Source organism: Streptopelia decaocto (genome assembly GCF_964273445.1).
Source record: "Streptopelia decaocto genome assembly, chromosome: 2".
Classification (NCBI taxonomy): domain Eukaryota; kingdom Metazoa; phylum Chordata; class Aves; order Columbiformes; family Columbidae; genus Streptopelia; species Streptopelia decaocto.
The window spans coordinates 128,152,790-128,173,518 of NC_138655.1; the positions used below are offsets into that span (position 1 = coordinate 128,152,790).

Here is a 20,729-nt window from a genome sequence, read left to right on the forward strand (position 1 = left end):
CGTGGATTCCCGTTGGTGTGAGGGTGCACACACACGTATGCACACACACCAACACGGGAGAGAGAACGAACACGTCCCCGAGAGGTTAAAGACTTACGAAAAATGTCCCCTTACGCTGTCTAAAGGAAAATGTGTTATGTATCAAAGGTAACTTAACTGGTTTAAAGTGTAGCCCCTGCAGTAGCTGTGATCTCTTAGTTTCTCTCCACATTCCCTATTGCATTTATTTAAAAAAAATGCTATAAAGGCTGTTGCTGTCTTCATATTTGGCACCGTATAAATCGTTTGGGTCCATGTACAATTGTGGATTTTTGGTGTAATGTATAACAGTGCCAAATGCTGATAATAAAGATTATTCTGTACAAATAATTAAACGCTTGAAACACAAGTCCACTCAGTGCTATTTCATCCACTTTGTACTTGGCTCATATTGGCACCAGGAATGGAAAACAACGGTTGAACGTACTGTTTTAACTGGGATTCATAGTGTCAATAAGGTAATGGTTACTTTAGAGTGCAAAACGTCCTGACTACTAGTCGTCTGGCTGGCAAAAAGAGCGCTGTAGGACGAGGAAAGGTGTTGCTTCATTGTATAGGTGAGTGGTATTATCTTCAGTGGGCTTATAGCAGAATTAGTCCGGCTCTCAGTTGCGGTCCATACAACTATTTTCAGCTGTGTTGCAGAGAAACCGAGTTTCTACTGGGAGCCAATAAGGTCCCATGACGGGTTTTGCTGGAGTAGAAGTCATATGCTCCCCATGATAACACTTTAAATCTTTAGCCAGTCGTGATTTATTTGTTCTTTTTCACCCGATTATGATTTCTCAGTTGGCTAGCACTTTTAAAGGGGAATACATGGGTGGAAACCTAAAGTTTCTCTAAGCTGCCTTTTCTGTTTCATTCTATTTTCTGTTTTTTTTTTAAGACTATTTCGAAATGTATTGAGAAAGCCTCGGCAGAAACACGAATTTGGGTACTTCAAGAGGTTTATTTGACCGAGATTGTCGAAACGACCATGCCAAAATGGGGTTCACGTGGTTCTAGTTCAGGCTGCACAGGGAAAGTGGAGCTGCTCAGTGCTTCCACAACAGAAAGTAGCACTGAGAGGGGTACGAAAAGTCTTGTAAAGGAGGTCATGTCCTAGTAAATCTTTCAGGGAAGGCCTGAAGGCCAAGACTTATTTACTTACCCAAATACATCGAGATGGATTATTGGAATCAGTGCTTCTCTTCGTGTGAGTAAGGCAGCCGGGACCTGGTGCATCATCACCCCTTGGGTGAGGTAGCACCAGGCCCCAGTGCCATTGTCAGCATCCCTGCCTGGCCACGAAACAGGGATCGCCGCGGAGAAAAATGTAACATGCCACTGGCAGAGCACGTTCAGAATCAGAGAGGTGGTGGCTGTAAACAACCTCAGCAAACACTGCTGTCTCCAAAACTGACCAAGGAGCAGCCCTGAAAAGTGCGCTCCCACTCACATACTGCTGTTTACTAAATCCTGAATTGCCAGCTGCCTCCTTATAAAGGGAGGAAAATATAGCTGTAAGTGAGGTAACTGCTATCCGCAAGCGTGTAACTCTTCTTTTTGTTTATTGCTTGAGAATCCCTCAAATTATTTAGAGCCAGAATTAGCACAACGGAGCAAAATTCCAGCTGAAACGAATTAACTGGCAATGCAGGATTTGTTTAGTGTGCAGCCTATGCGTATAAACCTGGTTTTCTCCCATTGTAAAGAGAAATGAAATCACGCTGCAAATAGCAATTTTAGCGAGAATCATTAATCACCTCCTACAATAAATACTTCTTTGTAATTCAACAGCGGTTCTGAAAGGCATTCTCTTGGAAAAGTCTGTGAAGACGCAAAGGATTTTCCGGGGAAAGAAAAAAAAAAAAAAAAAAGGTCATGTGTAAAGACACATCATCTTGGCTATCCGCTAAAAAAATGTACACTCTCTTGCTGGAGACTGAACCGCGGACTGCAAAATACCCCATGGCAGACTGTCGTCGTTTAAGGTAAATTTTCCTTTCTCCCCCCTACCCCCTCAGCCTCTGCTGGGAGCGGGACGCTGCTCCCGAGCTGGGAGCCCTCTGCTCCCCGTCCGATAGCGCCCGTCTTTACAATAACTTCGAAAATTACATCGTCCAGTTTAAATTCTCGCATTGTGCTCCCTTTGCTAAGGCAACCAGGAGTTCACCGAGAGGACAAATTTTCTATCCCATTAATTGTTTTTTTTAGAGGAGCAGACTGACCCTTCAAACCCTTGACCTTTAAAGACAGTATTCTTTTTAATCCGGCACTTGGACCTAAATGTCTCTTTCCCCCCCCTCCCTCTCTCCCGCTCTCTCTCACACACGGATTTATCTGCTCTGGACACAAAGGCAAGCGCGGCCCAAAACGCTGGAAGTGGAAGTTTGTCAATATTTCAAAGAAAGACCAAATCAACTCGGAGTTAATTTGCTGGCCGCAGGGAACGCCACACCGTTAACCCCGTACCCACCTCCCCTCCACCCACATCCCCCTCCTCGTTTCTCCTGCAAGCTCTTGCTATACCCGGTATTTTATTACACGGGGAACTCAGCTGTGACAAGCGCCTTGTGGTATTTAATAACTAGAGCCATCCTGTATTGGAGGATTACCCAACCCAACGCTGGGACTTTTTTTTTTTTTTTTTTTTTTTTCCTTCAGGGTGCTTGCCGTCCCGTGGCCTTCTTTCCTGGTGTTTGTAAACGAGGAAGGGGTGGGGGAGCCCTCACACAGGCAAAAATCTTGTCAGGTTTGTCATGAAACTCCGGCCCTCTCTCAACCCCTCCTGTCCCGCACTGGGACTCAATCCGGGCGGCCCCGGGCCCGCCCTCCGTTCCCACACCTCCACCGGAGCCGACCCGGCGGCGAGGCCCCTGGGGCCCCCGCACGTCGCGGCCCTGGGGAGGCGGAGGCTCTTGCCGGATTCGCAGCCGCACGACCTGGCCGGGCCACGGCGTGCTGGGACCCCCCGCGGGTCGCCCCGGAGCCGTCCCCTCGGACACGGCGCTTCGCAGGCGTCCAAGCCCGGCCCACGCGTGTCCTGACGGGGTCGGGGCTCCACGCGTGGGCAGGGGAAACTCCGCAGTCACCTCCCCCCGGCCCCAGGCATCTCTTCTGACTCTGCCTGGGCTCGCGGACAGGCAGTACTGACCCGCGGAGGGCAGCCCGCGGGTTGCTGCCCCTGATGGTTCCTTGTCTCCCTGCCAGCAGTTCTCAGAACCCCCCAGCCACTGCAGACAATGAGGGTCTGGGTCCAACTGGTTAATTTAGGGGACTGGGGGGGAGAGGGGTGCAAAGCTTCCCCGTCTCGCTGTACAGAGTGGGACAAACCAGAGTTATTAGTGCCCAAGCGTTCTCCCTAGAAACTGAGGAGCTGTCAAAGCTAGCAGAGATTAGGAGACCCAAGTACGAAGATCCCTGCGCTCGCAGATAAAGGTGTTGCGTCTGTTCTGGGGAGATATTGAAATTTTAATCTTTAGGGTCACGTGACTCATTAAATAATTAATGCAGATAGTCAGGAATGGATCTGTGGCCGTCAGTCCTCACTAGGAGTGATTCTCTCAGAAGTGAAACTTAATTCCTTATTACTGGAGTTTGGTTTTCTTTCTTTCTTTTCTTTTTTTTTTTTTTTTTCCCTTTCCCTTAAAAAAAAACCCCACCTGATTTATCTTGAAAGATTCTAAACTTCTTAAGCAAGCAGTAGGGTCTGTGTTGGTAAGTAGGTAGTGTGTATTTCTAGCTTGATGACTTTAATTGTTTGTGCTTGCTTTGTCTGCTGAGCATTTGCTTAACAAGTTTAATATTTAGAAATGTTAAATCTTTGTTTTAGCTGCCTTGTGGTCACATTACGGCTTTTGGTGATTAAGTGTCACCGAGGCAAACACATTTGATAATGTTCTAATTCACACTGTGGAAGGCTGGGTGCCACAGTGCAGGAGGACCTGCTTTGTTCAGTTTTCCTGGCGTTAATAAATCACCGGCTCCTAATGCAGGGCCAAAAAAGCAATGGAAAGGCAGTGAGCATTGTAAAGGAAAAGTCATAGGCGAATTTCTCTATGACTCATTAGTCTGAACGATTTATGCACGAACTTAAAGTGCCGCAATGAATATTAGAGTTTGGATAACAACAAATTTAAAAAAAAAAATCATAGGGTTTGTAAAGCGCTTTATTGCTACTTAGCAACTCTTTCAAGAAGCAACACAGTTTAAAGGACTGTGACAGTGTAAATCATGGTGGCGTGACTTAATAGCTCCAAAATAAATAACTGAAAGTCGCTGCCACCATTTTCAGATACACGCTCCATATTTAACACGAGTGGGGCAACCCAGTCACGACACGCTTGATTGATGATTATTGCCGTTTGTAACATGACTATTGATTAGGGATCGAAAACGGTTAAGGTATGAGTTTGAGACTAAAATGCCAGGGGGTTCGCCCTGTGCTGGAGCCGAGTGGAGTGAAAGGTAGATCTGAGAATAACCCCAGGCAGCAGCGACCGGGCTCTGCGATTGCAGATTGAACTTTCAATTTTCTTTTGTGTTTGCCAGTAGATTTTAGCAGTCAGCGCTCTGAAATTTATGAGACAGCAATAAACAGCTTAGTAGGCTATTATTGCATGATTTTATGTACACTAGAGTTCAACACCATATTTAAAATTATTAGGGTAATTATGGAACTACTAAATTACCAAAGCAAAGTCTCGGCTTGAAAAGTTCTCTCAGGACAGACTTAATATTTCCAAGGCTCGGATGACACCCTTCCGCAAGAACTGTTATTTAATTATTAGCATTTACATTTGCTGGACAATTTTAAGATGCGTTAGATGGCTTTTACTAGCGAGAATGAATACAGGGGGTACATTATTATATCTGACAAATTCATATGTAAACATGATTCAGTAAGTGGCATGCGAATAATCTGACTATTGTCGTTTTGGATTGTGCAATATTGTTTATTTTAGGGGAAGAGAAGCTGTCTGGTTATTTTCCCCTCCCTCAATGGCATTCAGGGTGTTTAAAAAAAAAAAAAAAAAAAGGAGAAAAGAGAAACGGCTTTGGGCCCGATCCCGCCTCACGGAGGTCAATTGTTAGTCTCTTACTGAGCTAGTGGTGGCAGGATCGGGCTCCGGCTAACCGTTTGAATAAAAGCCCAACCACAATACGCCGCGCATTTAAACTGGAACCCTTTCCGCATTTTATTCAGCAGGGATGAACACCACGAGTTGTGTTTAATGTCTGTTCTTGATTAAATGATCCTAAACAAAGGTTTCCCAGAGGAAAATAAAGCAGACATTCATGTAACAAGAGTTTGGAATGACAATATTTCCAAACACTTGGAGACAGAAGGCATAGCTGTCTACGGGTAAAAAACCAAACCAAACCAAACCAAAACAAAAAAGAAACAACCGCACGCTTTTATTTCTCAGCTCCCCGTGGTCTTCACCCGGGTGGGAACCCACGCCGGGAGCCCGCGTCCGCTCCATCCCTGCCCACCCTGCTCCAGGGCTCTCCCAGCGCACCCGGTAAACCATTGCTTATGAAGGAGCAAAACACCTCCCCCTGCACTCCTCGGTAAGGCACTGTTTGTTGCTTGTTTACAGGGAGCCCCGAAAAAAAGCCGCTCGGCTGGGGAGGTGGAAACTGGGAGCGCTTCAGCCCAACTCTGCGCAGCTGGAGGAGGTAAGAGCCGGGCAGCGCCCAGGCTGCCGTCCGCTGCTTTTGCGTCCATCGTAACTGTAGGAAAGCCATTTGCCTAGTACCTGCATGCACAACAAGCCTGCTGGAATGAGAATTTTTTGTTGCTGTGATAAATATTTAACCTAGCAGGATTTTTTTTTTCTGTATTGGCTCTATTAATCTTCCGTGGGTGGTGAATGTGCGTGTCTGGGCAGACAAAGAAGTGTACGGGACCTGAGTGATCGCCATCCTTATAAAGGCATGGGGGACAGGAAGGATGCAAAGTCATTTGAAGAGCGAAAGAGGTTGAGAATTTCTTTGTCCATTCTTAGCTTCTTCCCAAATCAAAGGCGTAAGGCGAGGGAGAGCGGGTCGGAGCCATGTCGGTGTTGAATGGCTTATCGCGGCTTGTTTGTTTGCCTCCTCCTCCAGGAGTTCCGCAGCCAGTCCTTCAAACGTGGAGGGCATGTGGGGATGTTAGAATACGTGATTTTGTCTGAGAGCAAGCACCAGAATGGCTCGCACATAAGTTTCGGGTATTTGTCTGTCCTAGCCCGCTTTGCATCGGGCGGAGGTCCGAAGCTCGGTCGTTCAGAGTTTCTGGAGCCTTTGATGAACTTGGTCCTTTGGCAGGAGAAATGTAATGCTTTTCCTAGTGACCATTTTTTTATGCTGGCCGCCGAGAGGGGAGGATTACAGAGAATTAGCTCAAATTCCTGCTAGATTTACCTGCTTATTTTTGGACGCTGATGTACAATTAGTGTATTTTACTACTTTTTAAAAGCGGCCATAAATTAGAGGACTACAAGGGCTCTTTGTGTTGGCTTAATGGGCTGCTTAAATCTTAACTACAAAAAGGCGCTGCAAATGTCTATTCACGCTCGTGCTACAAAATTAAAAGCTAAAATACGGCACGAAGGAACCTTCCTCTGGTGGTATGTACCCACAGCATTGCGTGCAGAGATATTTGGGATTCCTTAACGGACCCAACACTGTCAGACTCAGCTGACTCTGAGCAGAACTTCTTCCACAAGGGCACAGTCGATAGCTCTATTCTTTTTATCTGCTTGGAAATGATCAAAGACCAACTTCATCTCTATCAGTCGCACAGATGTAGGTAAACAGCTCTGTGTCCCAGCAGATTTCAAATCTTTTGAGGAAGCAAGGAAACAAATACTTCTATACTACTTATATTCTCCACATGAGAGTGGTGGGTTTACCTCTTAACAACTGTCATAAAAGTAAACTTGAAAGTCAGTAAGAATTCAAAATCTAATTATATTGAAGGTAAATTTAAATAGCATTAATGCTAAGAGTGTCTATTGATGCCAGAGCTGGCACAAAGGGTCCCTCTTAATGAAGGCACGTTATGAACTCAGATCTGTTTGTTGTTACTGAGCCTGGAATTTCAGCTCAACTCGAAGCCATGTGTATAAAGCACAGAAAAATCAGTAGCAGACCTACTGATAAACTCCACATTTTTTTCTGCTAGAAACCGTGTTTCAGGTCTCAAAATCATCGAGGTAATAAAACACAATGTTGAATACCCAGGAACAGGAACAATGCAATATATGGGGTGGCAGGGGAAATCTAGTGTCTGCGATTCGCAAGATCATTTGAATTTGTATTTGAAAACTCGTAATCACGATACTAGAGCAAAGAAATCTTTCTCCAAAATCGGCGTAAGGGAATAATTTTCAGCTGCCATCCAGGACAGCATAAAGTTAGGCAGACTCCCCCTTCAGCATCCCAAAGTACACCCTGAGGAAAGTATTCACACGTCAAGAAGTTACTTTTCTTAAGAATTAATTAGTTTTCCCACTACATACAAGAAGTTAATTGTTAAACAGTAGTTTTAGCATTAACTCGACCATTAATACTAATAAAGATGTTCATAGAAACAGGGTTTTGAAGCCAATAGCCATAGCTAGCGTTAAGGCATTTAAGTTGACTTATGATTGTGATTTATTGCTTTTGTAGTTTCTATTTGCTCAGGACTGTAACTTCTAAAGCCATCTTTCTGCTTTTGACGCAAAGCAGTCGATAACTTTTTACAACAGCCCCAAGAAAGACCTGCCTTGCTTTTTTCAGCATCTGCTCCATTCCCTACTAATTTCAGTTTCATTGCTGCAGAAGAACTTCTCTGTGTGTTTCTTTTATGGGACCTAAATGCTGCGTATTTAAAAGAGCTGTGAATCCATCTCGAGTAAATATCAGCCTTGGTTTACATTGAGTACGAGGGCTGTGGACTTACCAGTGGTGCTGCTGGTTACAGACTTGGGCATGGCGTGTGTGGGTAATGCTCTCTCTTTTTCAAAGGTATATAGTTTTTATCCCAGTTCTTAGTGAGGGATAATGTATGTATACCCTGCTACTAGCTTAGTCACTTCCACATGAAAAATTGCAAATTCTTCCTCTGTTGTAATGTCACGCTGACTTTACTGCTATGTCCGCTACTATACACTGTTACTGATGGGTTTAAATTCCAATGGTCCACTTTTACAATCCAAGCGAGAGTATGTAAGGCTTGCCCATAACAGTAAAAATCACCTTTAAAACGAAATTCCTTCCATTCTGTTCAATGAAGTGCAGGTGGAACAGTAAGGGAGGATATGCAGTCAGCTGAAAGTTTTCTTCGAGCTCATGGGGGATGGTGGCAAGAATTAGACAAGGGTATATATAGCACGATCCAAAATGCTGGAGTCACAGAACTGGACCAGTAAGGCGTTAAAAGTGTGAACTATCTGATTTTCTTTGACTCCTTCTAGAAAAGTTATGTGAGTTGAGGGTTTCTTTTGTTTGTTTAGCTTATTGTGTCCATAGCACAAGTTAAACACAGGGAACGTACACACGCAAAGCTGTCTGGCTCGGAGGCCGCATACAACTTTGCTCTTTTTTTTTTTTTTTAATTTTTTTTTCCCCTTAGGCAGAAAGCTCCCCCTCCCCATTTTTCTTTTTCTTCTTTTTTTTTTTTTTTTTTTTCATCGTTAGAAACCTATAATTTTGTGCATCACTCAAACTAGCTGTATAGGAAATGCGTAAGCACAGGTTTAACAGCAAGGTCCCAAAAGATTTTGCAAAATTCGGAGCCACGCCAGTGAAGGAAGGTGTATTCTCCATAGTGTGTTACAAGGACAAAAATCAACCAGCCTCTTAGAAGAGACTCTTTTTTGCCTTTGTCAGGTAATTATAGGTCTTTTTGGTTTCTACAGGAGCCCTGATGTAGCGTGTGGGAGTTGAGCAAGCCTTGTACAATGGCAGGGCAGAGGCGGCTGGGGGTGGGGGGAAGGCTCGTAATCGTCCCATTTAGACGGGGTCTGGAAATAATAGTATTAAGATTTGGGCTTTCTTCGCGGGTTCCAGAGGACATGGGGCGTGGAGCAGAGTGGCGGGCCTGGAAAGCAAATGCCGGTTAATTAGGCTAAGTATCGAAGTGCAGCGTAATCCCATATTATGAGAAAAAACTCCTCTTACCTTCCAGTGGGCTTTGTGTAAAGAGATATTGGTGTGGGAAGAAGAAGAATCGAACCAGTCTTTCCCCCCCGAGTCATCTCTACCTCTTGGACGTTGTTGTTGTTTTGTTTGTTTGGTTGTTGTTTTTTCTTTTTATTTTTTCCCCTTCCCTTAAAACTCTTCTTTAACATATTGGGTTAAGGCTTTAAGAAGCAAAGGCTCGCGCTAAGAAACCCTGTTCCTTCAATGATTCCCTATTTCAAATAAAAGGATTTAAGTTGACGTATGACCACGTGAGCACATAATACAGCGCATTATTGTGGCATTTGGAGTGGAGACCCGGTCTGGCTCCGTCTGCGATTACGCTTTTCCAGTTTCTGTTCAGACCAAGCACTGCTTTCTATTTTTTTTTCCCTCCTGCCCCCATCACCGTCCCCGCAAGAGCTGGCCATTTCGCTGACAGCTTTCGTTCCTTATGGAAAGGTTATTGTCGAGCCGAGAGGACGAAATGCTTCGTTAGAAAGGATGGATTTTATTTTAAGGTATTTCCGCTGATTGTTCATTTATGTGGTGAGTTATTGCTGTTCGAGGCAAAGGTCAGTAGCAGAGGCTGGAGTGAGTGCATGTGTGTGCGGGCGGGTGTGTGTGCACCCGGAGCCAGGCTGCTTCCCCCTTTGTTTCAATTTGCTGCGGTAAATATTCAACTCTCCCCTCGCAGCGAGCAGAACAGGGAGAGTTTGCTTCTTTATTTATTTTTCTCCATAGAGATCCCACGCTGCTGTTGATGGCCAGCTGCCTCCGCTCCAGCCCCTCGATTGCCATCTTATCGTTATTTATGATCAGCTAGAGATGGGAAGGTTCTTTTATGGTCGTGTTTGGATTTTTTCCCCCTTACATTTATTTTTAAATTTAATTTTATTTAATTTTATTGTATTTTATTCGTTTGTCTGTGTGTTTATTTATTTATGCATTTAGGGAAATCGGATAAAAGGATGCGAGGGGGCGCGGAAGGGATGCTCCTCGGTCGGGGTCGTGCTCGAGTGTGCGGCGACGGCGGTGGTTGTTGTTTTATGGGTGTTTGTTCGGCCGCTGCCGCTCGGTAAATCGATGAGTATGCGATCGTGCTGCCATTTTATTTATGATACTTCACTGGTACTTTGTTTACCCTGCGCGGAGGGTTGCATGGGCGCTCAGCTCCGTGGCAAAGCTTCCCTTTCCTAAATGAGCCAAGGGGCTTCTCTTTATTTCTCCTCGGTGAGAAGGAGCTGAACCAAGAATCAGCCATGGCTTCTAACGATAAATCAGCCTTGAAAATGTGGGGTTTTCCCTCTCTCTCTGAATGGGGGTCTGGAAAGCGAGAATAAGAAGCGGAGGAGTGGAAATTATTCTATAGGAGAACATACTCTAGTCCTAAATTAATATCCATACCTTCGTTGACATAAATATATCTATTCGTACGTATAAATCTGTAAGTATATGCGTACAGTTGTAGATGTGTGCGTAGCTACATGTAAAGAATGTACTTTAAACGACGGAAAGGAAATATTACTTGTCTATCCGAGGGGGGCAAAATGCTGTATAAAACGACCTTTCCCCGGTGTTTCCTGGCTTTGGGAAAGGTCTCTCGTCTATTCCTGCTGTACCATTTTCTGCTCATTTACGGGGTGCTTGTAATTACTCGTCTTCTAAGAGGCCAGAAAGAGTGGGAGAGAGGAATAAAAACGAACGAGAATAAAAACTCCACTGAAAACAAATCAACAAGGTTATTTCCACTTGGAGCTGTTCGCGGCCCTTCTGCAGAAACCTGCAGGGAGAATATGTTGGGGCTGTTTTTTCGCTTTTCTGCTCTTTAAGCCTCTCTCAGAGCAGAACTGACCCAAACAAATGCTATTTCCCCTTCTCGCCATACTGAAGTATGTTGTCGTTTCTTAAATCTGGGGTGTCTCTCCCTTCGCCGAAGGGAGGAGAGGTGTTTCACTCCCAAATGTGTGTCTAAAGGCCAAGGTTGGCTTTGCCGTAATTTGAAATGGGCCAAAACGCGCCTGAAAAATAAACTGCAGGCTTTAATTGCAGCTCAATTATTTGGCAGCCTTTTCTCGGATTTATGACCCAGTTCGGATACGTATGGACCCAGTTCGGATGCATGTTGACCCAGTTAAAACACTCATAAATAATACAGTTCTGCTCTAGAGCAAAAGAAAGCAAGAAGAGTTTTGGAGGAGGGGGGGATTTCGGCGAGTTGTGTAAATAACGTCAGTCTACTGAGCAAATAGCATTGCCATTCTTTAGTGTTAGATAGTATAAACAATAATTTAGATTAACCACAGCCTGATTGGATAGTCCAGTCCTTCTCTAAGGCAGCTGATATCCCCTCCTGACTTTCTAACGACTTCGGCAGGCACCACTTCCAGAATTAGACCCCTTCTCCAGCAAAACCTCGCCTTGCCATTTCATCCTTAAGAGATCCCCCCAAATCAGCCTTGAATTATGGTGCTGCCTGCTTCCATTTCAGAGCATCCAAGGACAAAGCGTTTTGCAGGCTTTATTTTATTCGGAAACTAAGAGCAAATCCATGAAAAGCGGGGGGAGTCCCGTAGAGTAGGACCCTTCGGGAAGACAAGGCAGCTCATTTCTGCCCCGAGAATCAGCCCCAAACGCTGCCGATCTCTCCCCGAGCTGAGCCCTATCGCTCTCTGCGGAATGGAGCAGAAAGAAAATATTCGGCCTCTGGGAGAGAAAGACAGATAAAAGCAGCGGGGATCTGTGCGTTGGGACACTTATCCCGACATCATAAGAGACATTACAAAAAATAATAATCTTCTCATGTTCAAAATGACCTCTTTAGGGAGAGAGGGGGCGTGGGGAAACGGCACTACTACGCGAAATCTCGCAAAATACTCTTTGCAGGCAGTAAGACGAATGGAGGAAACACTTCAGTATTCCTATGAACCACTTCGGTTCTCACGATTTAAGTCCATTGCAAATCCCTTTAGTTGTAAAAAGACCCCCTCCCCCTCTCCCCGTCTCCGCTCTTAAATACAGACATGTAGTCAGAATATCCCGCTAGAGATCGCTTCAAAGTTCAAACGCGCTCCTAGGAAAAGATCGCCCAGGTTTTGGGCAGTGGTCCCCAAACCGGCAGGCTCCTCGGCGTCCGCAGGTTTCCGAAGTCCCCAGCTCTCTCTCCCTTGCCAAATCCTTCTCTTCAGTCCGGGGGGCTCCGTCGGGGCGCAGAGCTGCCTCTCCCTATTTGGTCGGGCAAGAGGGCGAATGGCAGATCAGCAGTTTCAGAAGAAAGTGTGGGGTTGATTATTGACTAAAAAGACTTTTTTTCTTCCGATGCGACATTCAAGGGGTTGTTTGAAGCAAAACGCATACGCGGGATTTTTGCCTCTTCTCTCCTCCTACGCTGCCCGCTTCCCCTTTCATGTGGTGCCTTCTCACTTATGCCATAAGGAGCAAGTGTTTTCTGTTTTAGTGCTCTGTTTACAGCTTTGGTGCATGAAGTCATAAATCTTGCATAGCCATAAATGACAAAAACCATTGGTATGCGTAAGAGGCCACACCAGCCTTATAGTGCTTTTTATTTCTCGCTTCCCTCTCGCTTTGTTTGTGCTTTAAGATGACGCCGGGTTCCCTTGTGTTTTAAACGAACTAGTTATATTTTTAATGCCTTAATTAACGAAGTAACGTCAAATTTACACATAGGCATTATTCGGAGCCTCTGCTTAATGCACGGAGCCTATAGCCCAGCTACTGTCTTCCAGAGGGGCAGGGGCTGCAACTTGATTTTAGTTATCGTTTGCACGGGCGCTGCCGTGTTTGTTGCAGGGAAAGAGGGGACACACGACCACCCCCAAAACCCGGGGCCCTGGAGAAAGAGGCCAGCTCCTTCCCCAGGGCTGTTGAGGATCAGGAGGCGCCGAGCCCTCGTCCACGCAGGGCTGCTTCCCACGCGTCCCCCCGGGGTGCTGTGGGCACCCCAATCCGCCTGTGCAGCACATGTGTGTGAGTGTGAGCGCCTCTGTGCCCGTCCCGGGCGCTGAGGATATTTGGGGGGCGACGGGGGTGTCTGTGTGTACATCTGTGTGTGTGCGCTCACGCATACATCAGTTAATAATTAGTAACTCTAATGATTTCCAGCGTGGCTCTGAAGGCATTGCCCAGAGCGGGGATTCTGGTGGGCTTCGGCTGGCTCTCCAGACCCAGCCCCGACTCTACGGGCTTTGCTCCCATCCCCAGGACCCAGCCGGGGCTTTGCGGGGCTCCCGGCGGCGGGCAGCGGCAGAGGGGCTATTCCGCAGCCGGCACCCAAGCCCATCGGTAAGAGGGGCAAACCCTAGCCCCCCCCAGCAGCACCCCCGGAGGCTGGTGAGAGCGATCCTTTGTGAGCGCCGTTCGTCTTCATTAGCATAATTTTCCTGGACTTTGGTGACGCCTGGGTGCGGGGGGGCCGCACTCCTTCACTGCCGCGCTCCTCCGCTCCCTCCCCAGCCCCCACCCTGGTCCAAGCTTCCCCAGGCGGCCGCCTTTCTTTCTTCCTTCCTTTTTTTTTTTCTTTTTTTCTTTTTCCTTTTTTTTTTTTTTTCCCCTCCGCTCTCCCCCCACCTCGCTTTCTCCTTTCCACTCTCTCCTTCCCTTCCCAGAGCAGCCCTGGGAAACATCCCTGTCCTCCGTGCCCCACGCAGGGGGAGCCCGGCACGCCGGTGACCGGCTTGGGGCAGGGTGGGCAGCCTGGAGCGGGAGGGGAGCGGGGGAGGCGGGTGTCCGAAGCAACCGTCCCCATCCCGTGCGGGGCAGGGCTCGCCCCTCCCGGTCGGGGGGTGCCGGGTACCGAGGAGCTGAGGCGGTGCCCACCCCACGGCCACAGGGACCGGCCTGGGACAGAGAGGCCCCGCTCCCTGGGTTGTGTCGTCTCCAAAAAAAAAAAAAAAAAAAAAAAAAGAGGGAGAGAGAGAGAGCATGCTGGCTTCCGCCTCAGTCGTCAGAAGTTAAGGTAAGCAGGCCACAAATACGCTGCTATCAGTCGTGAATGGCGGAGTTTATGTCCCAGTGATTTATGACCGTAGACTTAAATGTCGGTTCAAGAAGAGTTCACAAGCTGGGGCTTCCTTCCAGGCAGTGACTGATACCCTTACACTTCGTGTTCAGGCAGCTCTCTCTCCTCTGTTTTCTCCCCCCGCCTTCGCCACCCCGCTTCTCTCAACTTTGTCTTTATCTTTCAGGAAATCTTTCGGGGGGGCTGCCTGGTTTTTCATCCTAAAGTCAGAGTTTGGGGCTCGGCTGGGAGCTACAGGGCAAAGATCTGGTGTATTTAGGAAAGGGGGAGGCAGAGGGGAGGGAAGGAAAGGGTAGACAAGATCTGAACTGGGGAGTGGGAGAAACTGGGGGAAAATGCCTTGCCCAAGCAGGTTTCATCTGCTGTCTCCAGGCTGTCTGGGTTGGTGGGAGAAAAATTGGTAAAGAGCAGAGAAGTGTATTGCACAAAAGGAGATGGGGGCGACGGAACGGGTACCGGAAAAAATGGGGGCCCATCTGTGTTTGTGAGACCTGGCCTTTTGTCTCCGAGGGGGGAGAGAAAAGCGCTTCCCATCCCAGGCACCGGCTGGGGTGGCAAACTTTCTCCCGCCCCGGCCTCCCGTTCGGGCGCTGTTATTATCGTGATCATTGTCGCTCTTAATCCCGCTATTCCCGCTTTCGCCAGGAATGGCCGGGCGCTCCTCAGGTTACCCCTGCTTCTCTTTGTAGGAACTTTGTAGGAAGTAATTAACTTGGCGAAGCCAAAGGCGGGAGCTGATTTTTTTTTTTCCCTTGCTGGCAGGCGGCCGAGGCTTCAATAATATTTTTGTCTTCAGAGTAAAGTTGCCTATTGTCTGCGGACAGGCGGCTGCGGGAGCAGCGGTCTCCGCATCCCCGCTCCGCGCTGCCCGTCCTGCCTGCGCCAGCAAACTTCCGAGCGGCCGGGGAAGGCGAAATATTTGATGTGATCATGAAAGGCATGTGCCTTTGTAAAATCACCGCTGCCTCGTTATTTCCTCTTCTCTTCTTGTAGTGGTGTCTACAACGTCTCTTTCAAAGGAATTGAGAAAAATCACACCAGGCCTTGATAGCATCAACAGAGGCAAGGAGCTGGAAATCGTGTGCGCGCCTCAGATCTCCATCGGTTTATTAGCTTAATAATATTCAAAGAGCTTGATTAGTGCAATAACAGGGTAGTCGCCCTGCTGTAGGTGTGTTACCTTCATTTTGTTACGATCTAACAAAGGGAATACTGTTTTCTAAGAACTTGTATAACTTGAAAGGCATAGAATGAGCTCGTTTGGTGCGTGTGTTGTGTAAGACTTTTCGCCCCTAAGCATTTGTCCTCGTTAGATGTTTGAGGGGGGAAATATCCAGCTGGTTAAGCACAAAGAAAGTGGCAAAAGAAACGAGATCTCTTCTGATCCGAAAAGACGTGGTTTGTCAGCAAGGGGGTAGGGGGACGGTAAGTAACACACTTTAATTTCTGAGAACAATGTGAGAGCTCCTGTATTGGAGATTGTGCACAGGTCTCTTCTCCCATTAATGTGGGCGATTCTTTAACTGGTTATTTTCAGGCAGGTAACCAGTAGACTTTAATCTGGAAAAACAAAACCAAAACCCAACGTCACCACCACAACAACAAAACAACATAAAGAAAGAAGGACTGGGGATAGAAAGGGGGGGTGGGGGTGTGGAGAAAGGGATTCGCCCGGACAGGAGAAGCATTCTCTGGGTTTGTGTCCAACCTCTCCCCAGCCAAGTGACCCTCATACATCAAATTACATAGCAGTTTCCAAGACAGAACCTATTATCACTAAGTTGGAAGGAAAGTTCAAGCCGTGGTCATGGAGATGAACGCTGGTTTTTCAGGTTCCTGGTGTGTTTTTTTCCTCCAATCCATCATGTTTTAACAGGTAGGATCTGGCTGATTCCACGAAAAGTTAGCGTCTTGCGAGTAACTGTCGAAAAAAAAACGAACCAGCAGCCGCCAAAGTGCCCAGCTTGCCCTTGCCGGCCTCGCTGAGGGGGCTCCGTGCCGAACTGGGCGCAGTGGAGGCTTCAGTTCCTCTCACGGGTGGGAGGTGGGCGCGGGGGCTGAGTGGGGAGGTCCCCGCCGCGCTGCGGGGGCCGAGCGGGAGCCGCTGCGGGCGGCGGCCGGGGCTCGCCCGGGCAGAAACTGCTGCTGCCGGGGTGCGTGACCAGGTCGGCTCGGGGTGGTGTGCGAGCACGGAGGGAAAAAGGCGCTGGCTTTGTTTATTTTCTTATCGAGCATTTCATAGACAAGCCCAAATCCACCACTTGGGATCGGGGTGTGTAAATATCCCTGGCTAGGAAACCTTTCCACCCCGCTCCTGCCCCCTGCCACACGTAGACAGGAACAATCTCATGTATGTCTTTGAAGTTGTATGGAGAGCTGTAATCTGGAGAGAAAGACTAAAAATAAAACGACGCCGGTTACACGAGAGGGTTTGATCCTCGAGCTAGAATTGAGGAAAAGCCCAGCCCCTTTGCATTACCAATTCCTCGATCACCCTCATCTCAGAGACTGGTATTAAAACAGCCTTTCGGTGATAAATGATGAACCCCCATGCCGTGTGGTGCCCTGCTCTGTTTCTTAAGAATAAATAAATAAAAAACCCTAGAAAGCCACTATCCCGGTGCAGCAAAGCACATATTTGTAGCTGCCGGTAAATCCAGGCAGCTTTTATATCAAAACGCTCTGCGCCTGAGGCCAAGTCGTGCTGCTAAATATTGCTGACCACTTTTTCTTTTATGGCTTTCATGTCACTTAGCTATTGAAAGTAAGATGGATTTGTACCATTTCTTCACCCTGCTCTGCTCTCCCCACACCCCAGGTCTGCCCGGAGAGGCCATTGGAGGAAGAGTGCCACGTGACAGAGGGGTGCCAATGTTATTCTCCAAGGGTGTCAAGACCCTGTCAGTTTGCGAAATAAATATTGGGAAACAACGAAATGCAAAAAGCGACCTACTACGACAGCTCTGCAATCTATGGTGCCTACCCCTACCAAGGAGCAAATGGTTTCACTTATAATGCGAGTCAGCAGCAATATCCTCCATCTTCATCACTTGTGGAAACTGAGTACCACCGCCCTGCTTGCTCCCTCCAGTCCCCCAGCAGCTCCGTGTCCCACCACAAGGCCAATGACATCAGTGAGAGTTGCATGAGGACCCTCCCAAGCCAGCCTCTCCAGCCCCCTGGCATCACCGACCCACAGGCCCCACCACAGCCACCTCCAGCCCAGCAGGCGCAACCTCCAGCTCCATCTTCTGCCTCACCATCTCAAAATGCCAGCAGTAACTCTGCCCCAGCCAACTCCACCAAGAGCCCTGCTCTTAACTCGCCCACCATGTCCAAACAGATATTCCCGTGGATGAAGGAGTCTCGTCAAAACACAAAGCAGAAAAACAGCAGTTCCAGTTCAGGTATGAAACATTTTTCCCCCTCTCCCTGAGTACCCCTGGGCTGACCATGCGTCTGTAACCCTGCCCACCTTCATTTTGGGAAGTGAGGGGAGGGAATGGGCTCTTTTCCTCTCTGAGTTGAATTTGGAAAGGAGTTTCTGCTGCTTGAAAGGGGAGCTCAGAAAATAAATCACCCCCTGCAAAACTTTCCCAGTTTTGCAGGATGGGTTCAAAGAGATTTTGAATCCTAGTGGTTAAACCACTAGTGCCCAAACCACTCGTGCCATCTATCACATATCCTAGGTAATCACCTCTCCAGTAAATGATATCAGTGTGGAGCAGCCCAGGCCTTAAGCCAGAGGCCTGTCCTGAGTACTTTGTTGGCATGGTGCTGTTAGATTAATAAGACAGTGACCTATGTCTGCTGAAGTGTAACAGGAATAAAATAGCTCATAATCACAAGCAGGCAGGATCAATGCCCTGCATGCAGTCAGAACCTCTTCTTCTTTTAACAAGCTGATTGGCAAAGTTACAAGCCTGGTAAACAAAAATCATTCTGGAGTGCCATAAACTTCAGCCCATAAAATATTATTTGAGAGATGGAAGTGTGCATTTACGCTTTTATTGCTCAAGGAAACCCAAATCAATAACACCAGTGCTAGCTCAAATGCTCAGGAGTTGTGCTTATATTAACCTCTTCCTCTTTTACACTTAAATGTGCCTTGGAAGTAGAGTCCAAAACTTTAGTGAAGGTCCTTGCTAGTCTGCTTCTTAGAGCTCCGGTAACATTGCTGTTTACAGCTTTACATATAATCTATTTATTTTATTAAAAACCAGTGACATTTAAATGTCTGTATGCCTATACGTGAGCCTAGCCACCCTATTTGATTATGTATGTTACACATCCCAATCACTACCATATGTTTATGCTATAAGTTAGATGTGATAGAAACACTATACCATCAATTGTGTTTATGTATTACAATGTTACATATAGATATCTAACCCTCAGGCATTTCTAGCTGATGTGTGTATGTCAGGGTTTTCAGAAAAAGAGGGCTGCAGGTATTAACAGCAATGGAGAACAGCTAGTTCTTGAAGACCCCAATCCTGCTATGTTAGCAAAGCCATAGGTTCACCTTCAGAGTTTCTAAACCACGCTGTGTTTCCCTGAAACTTTCTTACTCCTTTATGCAAAGCTCAAGATACATTGCATGCTGTTGTTCTTAAAGGAAGCAAGTATGGTCATATAGTGACACTGATGAGGTGAAGGAGTCTATTGAGGCTTGTAGGTTGGCATGACTGCGCTCATGCCATGGGGGAGTACTCATTGCACACATGGGCATCCATCTTGTGTCCGAGAGCTGGGCTCTCCAGGTGCTGGCATTGTTGGTTGTTGTCTCTGGTTGCCGTGTCTGAGTTCACCATGCTGATTGTGTTCTTTGTGTGATTTACATAGGTGAGAGTTGTGCTGGTGATAAAAGCCCTCCGGGGCAAGCCTCCTCTAAGCGAGCCCGTACAGCTTACACAAGTGCCCAGCTGGTAGAACTGGAAAAGGAGTTCCACTTCAATAGGTATCTTTGCAGGCCACGAAGGGTAGAGATGGCTAATTTGCTCAATCTCACAGAAAGACAGATCAAAATCTGGTTTCAGAACCGCAGAATGAAATACAAAAAAGATCAAAAGGGCAAGGGCATGATGACCTCTTCAGGAGGACAATCTCCAAGCAGAAGTCCTGTTCCTCCAGCTGCTGGGGGGTATCTAAACTCTATGCATTCTTTAGTAAACAGTGTCCCCTATGAGCCTCAGTCGCCTCCACCATTTAACAAGCCTCATCAAAACACCTATGGCATCCCTGCATCGTATACTGCTCCTCTTAATAATTGCCCACCTCCTCAAAAGAGATACACGGGGACGGCAGCTGTGACACCTGAATATGATACTCATCCTCTTCAAGGCAACGGTTATGGGAATCCACATATACAGGGAAGCCCCGTCTATGTAGGGGGCAACTACGTGGAGACCATGACCAGTTCTGGGCCTTCCATCTTTGGTCTAACTCATCTCCCTCATCCTCCCTCTGCCAACGTGGACTACAGCGGGGCTGGGCCAATGGCCAACAATCACCACCATGGACCTTGCGATGCGCACCCAACATACACAGACCTTACCACTCACCATCCTTCTCAGGGAAGAATTCAGGAAGCGCCCAAACTCACCCATCTGTAAGAGACAGGGGTCACTAAGTGGAACACCAAGCCCCCAACTTTTGGAAAGTACTCAACCCTTCCCTTCTCTCTCTCCTCCTCCCCCATATGCCTGCCCCTCCCCTTCTTGTTTCTTTTGTTCGTTTTGTTTTGTTTCCTTTGGTAAAAGCGTTTTCTAGTTTATGTGACGTAGCAATATTTGTTGCTTGAATTGCTCTATAGTTTCACTAGTAGATATTTATCTTCTTGAACTGTAGCCTTGTGTCTCACTTTGGGAGTATGCAGAGGCTTTATATTTTACCTTCTACACTTTTATCAAAACAGGGTATATGAACAAATTTTCTATAAAAGGAATTCTTAAATGTGAATTTGTTCGTACATGATTGATCCTACGGGGAAGCAATTTTTTTTATTGCACTTCTTTTAAATAGCGAGAAAGACATCAAAAGCGCTTGGACAGGGACTTCCTGGACAATTATTAATACGTGTAAGTCTTTCAACGTGTGTATGCTGGTGAACATTCAGATTTATTTATTTTTTTTTTGCAAACATTGAATAATCTAAGTGTTTAAAATTTTATTTATCCCCATTTGTTCATATTTATATATATATAAAAAAATTCTGTACCCTGAATATTCAGGAGGTATTTACCTGGCCATATGCTAGATGGCATATTGGCACACATAGGAAATACCATTTGAAAGGAAACTATAACTCCTTTTATTAAAATGGTGATAATGATTATGATGATAATGACGATGCAATAAAATCTGGGAAAAAGATCACAGCTTGAATACTTTATGCTTGTAACATCCAGCCAGGCGGGAAGCGTGTGAAGCTGAAAAGGCTAGATTTGTTTTGAAAGTTATACATTCCTTGCTGCTCATGTTCTGGAAAAAAAAAAAATAAAGTTTTTATTCTGAA

The 20,729-nt window shown here is 46.7% G+C and overlaps 1 protein-coding gene across 1 annotated transcript; it reads left to right on the forward strand.

The window, feature by feature from the left end:
* The first annotated feature begins 1,952 nt into the window (after window positions 1-1,952).
* On the forward strand, window positions 1,953-20,729 carry HOXA3 (homeobox A3). Its single transcript, XM_082044337.1, has 4 exons — window positions 1,953-2,012; window positions 5,625-5,703; window positions 17,031-17,619; window positions 19,058-20,729. Exons 3-4 carry the CDS (start codon window positions 17,148-17,150, stop codon window positions 19,825-19,827), a joined length of 1,242 nt encoding a protein of 413 aa, XP_081900463.1. The 5' UTR covers window positions 1,953-2,012; window positions 5,625-5,703; window positions 17,031-17,147; the 3' UTR covers window positions 19,828-20,729.

Bases quoted from the DNA above. Each gene is read 5' to 3' on its own strand.
- HOXA3 (XM_082044337.1), top strand. From the start codon at position 17,148: ATGCAAAAAGCGACCTACTACGACAGCTCTGCAATCTATGGTGCCTAC. The intron at 17,620-19,057 runs GTATGAAACATT...TGATTTACATAG, and splicing joins AAACAGCAGTTCCAGTTCAG to GTGAGAGTTGTGCTGGTGAT.